Below are 5,304 nucleotides of genomic sequence, written 5' to 3' on the forward strand. Positions count from 1 at the left end.
GAGAGAGACAGAGAGATAGAAAGTGAGAAATCACCCCCCAGAGGGGATGGCCACACCACAATCGCTTCTCCTCCATTCTCCTCTCAAGATCTTGGCACGCACGCACGCACACACACCCACGCGCCCGGCATGAGTTTAAGCCACCGAGTCCGGGACTCAAACTGCGGTCGACTACATGGGAGTCCAGCAACATAACCATTATGCTAACTGCTGGTCCCCCTTATTAAACAATTTTATACTTCTTTATGTGCCAGACATTGTTATAAGTACTGCTGATTTACAGTTGAATAATTTGCTTATTTCCATGCATCTCATCATATCATTTCACAGAGATATACCCGTACTGGGTAGATGTCTTAAGTTTTTTTTTTTTTGGAGAGATTTTCACAGTAGGGCGCGTGCGCTCGCCAGACAGACAGAGAGAGACATAGAGACAGAAAGCGAGAAATCACCCCCCAGGGGAGATGGTCACGCCGCAATCCCTTCTCCTCCATTCTCCTCTCGGGATCTTGGGCACGCACGCACACGCGCCCGGCGTGAGTTTTAAGCCACCGGGTCCGGGACGTGAACCGCGGTCGACTACGTGGGAGTCCAGTGACATAGCCATCACGCTAACTGCTGGTTCCCTTAAGTTTTTTTAATCACTGCATGCATTATGTAAGTTCTTTTGTCATTTTCTGCATTCCGTATTAGCAGTTTCCGTGTTTTTTTTTTTTTTTTTAAATTTAGAGAGAGATTTTTGCTATAGGGTGTGTGCACTTGCTGGAGAGACAGAGAAAGAGAGTGAGAAATCACCCCCCATGGGGGATGGCCAAGCTGCAGTCCCCTCTGCTCTGTTCTCTTGGGATTTTGGACACTCATGCATACATACCCAGCATGAGTTTCAAGCTACCGGGTCTAGGACTCTAACAACCATTTGTCATGTGGCAGTCCATTGCCCTAACCACTACACCATCTGCTGGTCTCAGCAATTGCCATGTTTAAACATACACTTTTATCAAGAATTAGGATTGAAAATGTGTGTGCCTTAAAATAGTGTTTGCACTATTTTAAATATTTTTTTATTCTTCAGCATATAAATTCTAATTTACTTTATGAAGGCTTGCTAGATACTTTTTACTATCTATAATCTTGGCTTGACCTAGCAGTTTTTCAGACCATAGTGTTTTGGCCCAGGATTTCATGATATTATATGCATGTTTATAAACTGTGAAGGTAAACTTCATTTCCCTTTTACTTACAGAACTGCACTTGAAACACTTTCTACATAAATAACTTTGGTAGAATAAAAATTTAGTGTATGTACTCTCATTTGATGGTGAAGATGATACTACTTACACAGTTTAGTGAATTTTCCTGTTAGTAATGGTTATAGGTCCTGAGGAACACACATTGCTACATACAGAATTGTGTATTCATTCTCATCTACTTGTACAACTATATTATAATTTATCACTAACATCTAAAATTTTAATTAAAATGTGGTTATTACAGAATTTTAAATACTGTTTTCTGCAGAAACTTAGCCAGCTCTCCTTTATGAAAATGTATTACTTCTTTTTCTTGAGGATTTAAATTATGTATTTAATGTAATCCAGTTACAAATATAGAACTTGGTCTTAAATATTTGATTTACAATTAGATTATTTGAAATGCTAATTAGCGTTTCTGCTGCTTGTTCTAGCTGGAAGGCCATAATGAACCAGTAGTGTTACAAGTATTTGTGGGCAATGATTCTGGCCGAGTGAAACCACATGGATTTTATCAGGCCTGCAGGGTAACTGGACGAAATACAACTCCCTGTAAAGAAGTGGACATTGAAGGCACTACTGTTATAGAAGTTGGCCTTGATCCCAGCAACAACATGACACTGGCGTAAGTACTTAGTAAGAACGTTTTTATCATGTATTACACTTTTGTGGTAGGCAGGACTTTTTCTCAGTTTCTAGTATATAAAAGAGAATTTTGAGTATTTTATTTGAATATTTTAAATATTACAAATAAGGAGATTTCTACAGAATGAATATAGGTTAAAATTAATTCTTTTTGTCCTTTGCTAAAGAGTTTCCATGGGCAGCGCTGGCTGGTGGCTTGGTGGTTAAAGGTGCTAGATTCCCACATGGCCAACCGCAGTTTGAGTCCTAGTCCTGGCAGCTTGTTTTCTTGCTTTCCCTTTCTCTCTCTCTCTGTCTCTGACTGGTCAAATTAAAAAATAATAAAAATAACAAATGGAAATAAATAAATAGATAATTATTTTTAAAAAATGATTTTCCATGGTCAAGGCAGGGAAATGAAAGCCAGGTGGAATAACAGCTTTTCAGAAAATAAGACATCCTTACTTCCTGGGATTTTTAATGTTGCCATTGAAAATAAAAATTACAAACAATTTTATTCGGTTTCCTAAATTCTGCCTATTTTAATTTTTTTTAGATATCTTTTCTATAGGACGCATATGATCGCTCACCAGAAAAACAGAGAGAGATAGACAGAAAGCGAGAAATCACCCCTCAGGGGGGATGGCCACGCTGCAATCCCTTCTTCTCCATTCTCTTCTCAGGATCTTAGGCACTCAAGTGCATGCACCCAGCGTGAGTTTAAGCCACCGGATTTGGGACTGGATCCGCAGTCGACTGTATGGGAGTCCAGCGACATAGCCATTATGCCAACTGCTGGTCCCTTAATTTTATTTTTTTTATTGCCAAAGAGCATGTGTGCTTGAAAGAGAGAAATTTATTCCACTAGGGCAGGGTCACATCACAACCGTCTCCCCTCATTTCTCCATCCCATCAGGATCCTGGGCATGCTTACACATGCCCGGCATGCTTTTCAAGCCCCCAGGACTGGGATTTGAGTCTCAGTTGGCCATGTCCTGCTCCCTAGGCAGAGTGCTTAACCACTGCACTGGAAGGTTGGTCCTAAATTCTGCCTTCTTAATGTTTGCTTTAGCAGCTGTTCAACAAAGATCATGAAGTGTCTTTTATCATCTTTATATGAAGGCATATTGCTGGTCTACATTCACCTTCTGTTTTTATTTTCATGTATTTAAAGAAAAGTATATCCTAGAACCATGTATTTTTCACTTTATGCATTCACATTGCCTAAAAACTAAAATTTGAAAGATTAATGATTTACATTTTTTTTTTTGAGAGGTTTTTGTTATAGGGTGCGTGTGCTCACCAGAAAGACAGAGACAGAGAGACAGAAAGCGAAAAATCACCCCCAGGGGGGATGGCCACGCTGCAATCCCTTCTCCTCCATTCTCCTCTTGGGATCTTGGGCATGCACGCATACGCGCCTAGCGTGAGTTTAATCCTCCAGGTCCGGGACTCGAACTGCGGTCGACTACATGGGAGTTCAGCGACATAGCCATTACGCTAACTGCTGGTCCCAATGATTTACATTTTAAAAATTATTTTTCCTTAATCCTGTTGTAAAGTCAAAATTATTTGTATTAGATCATTGCTAAATAATTCTTTTACTTGGTTTTCAGTTCCTTTTTTTTTTTGAGAGGTTTTTGCTGTAGGGTACATGAGCTCACTAGAAAGAGAGACAGAAAGACAGAAATCACCCCCTGCGGAGATGGCCACACCACAATCCCTTCTCCTCTATTCTCCTCTCGGGATCTTGGGCATGGATGCACACACACCTGGCATGAGTTTAAGTCACCAGGTCCAGACTCGAACTGCGGTTGACTACATGGGAGTCCAGTGACATAGCCATTACACCAACTGCTGGTCCTGGTTTTCAGTTTCCTTTGAAAGTAATTTTGAATAGATTGGGAAAAGAAAATTTTGAGAAATATATAGAAAAGATTTATTTAATTATTATTATTTTATTATTTTTAAATAGATCATAGATTATTTTTAACACCCATCCTGCTGTGAATTCATAGGGAATTGAGAGGCTCAGGCTCCTTTCCATTGATTCTCACAAAGTGTGCTTTTTTGGGTGGAACAGTCTGGCACTTAAGTTGAATCCAGTTACCTTTCTCCTTAGGCTTCCTTCTTTTTCTGATCGTTTTTCTTCATATGTTTTAGGAAGCTATCTCTGTCCTTAGAATGCTTAATATGCTCAATATGCACATTAATTCTCTTGGTAAGAATCTTGCCCTTAACTTGTTTGTTTATAATAATGCCAACGGCATGCTGGGTAACATTGTAGACTCTTCCAGTTTTGCCATGTTAACATGTGTAGGGCATTCCTTTTTGAATAGTACCCATTCCGTTGATGTCTGCAATAGCATCTTTCTTGTAAATTCACATATATATGTTGCCAAAGGAACCACTCCATGTTTTCTAAAAGGCCTAGGGAACATACATTAGGTGCCTCTTCTCTTCTTTCCCTTTTATTTGTCATTTCTATTAATTACTGGAAGATGGAAGTTCGGGCCAAAAGGAAGGCGGAAAGATAACTTTTTGATAAAAAATAAATTTGATAAAGATTAAAAAAATTGAAAACACAGACTATTAAAAAGTTAAAAGCATACTTTTTAAAACTCAAACTTCTTGGGACCATCAGCTGGCATAATGGTTACATTGCTGGACTACCATGTAGTCAACCGTGTTTCAAGTCCCAGACCTCGCTGTTTGAAAAATCACACTGGGAGTGTGTGCATGTGTGCCGAAGATCCTGAGAGAAGAGATTACAGCATGGCCATCCCCGAGTGTGGTTGATTTCTCTCTTTCTGTCTTTGTGTCTCTCTGTCTCTCTGGCAAGTGCCCGTGTTCTACAGAAAAAAAAACATCTCTCTTGGGGCCAGCAGGTAGTGTGGTAGTTAAGGTGCTGGAATTTCCACATGGCCAACAGCAGTTTGAGTCCTAGACTGGGTGGCTCACTCTCGCTCTTGCTCTCTCTCTTGCTCTCTCTCTCTCTGACAAAACTCCTAATTTGAAAAATAAATAAATAAATAAATCTTTAAAAAAAAGAAAAAAGAAAAAAATCTCTCTCAAAAAAAAAGCAGTTAGCGTAATGGCTATGTCGCTGGACTCCCATGTAGTCGACCGCAGTTCGTGTCCCAGACCCGGTGGCTTAAAACTCACGCTGGGCGCGTGTGCGTGCGTGCCCAAGATCCCGAGAGGAGAATGGAGGAGAAGGGATTGCGGTGTGACCATCCCCCCTGGGGGGTGATTTCTCGCTTTCTGTCTCTCTGTCTCTCTCTGTCTGTCTGGCGAGTGCACGCGCCCTATAGCGAAAATCTCTCCAAAAAAAAAAAAGAAGAAGCACTGAGTGAGAGTTGACCCATGGGTTAGCTGTGTAGACCAAGGATCCCTCCCACTCCAAGGGTCTTAAGTCTCTTGGCTGGTT

General features: G+C 40.5%; 1 protein-coding gene across 1 annotated transcript in view; it reads left to right on the top strand.

The window, feature by feature from the left end:
• NFAT5 (nuclear factor of activated T cells 5) overlaps positions 1 to 5,304 on the top strand; it is a 171,258-nt gene that overhangs the window by 108,438 nt on the left and 57,516 nt on the right. Inside the window, exon 5 of the mRNA XM_014591022.2 lies at positions 1,685 to 1,875. Within this exon, the coding sequence (XP_014446508.1) occupies positions 1,685 to 1,875 (191 nt within the window). The remainder of the gene's footprint in view (positions 1 to 1,684; positions 1,876 to 5,304) is intronic.

This window comes from Tupaia chinensis, unplaced genomic scaffold (assembly GCF_000334495.1).
Source record: "Tupaia chinensis unplaced genomic scaffold, TupChi_1.0 Scaffold000523_1, whole genome shotgun sequence".
Taxonomy (NCBI): Eukaryota; Metazoa; Chordata; class Mammalia; order Scandentia; family Tupaiidae; genus Tupaia; species Tupaia belangeri.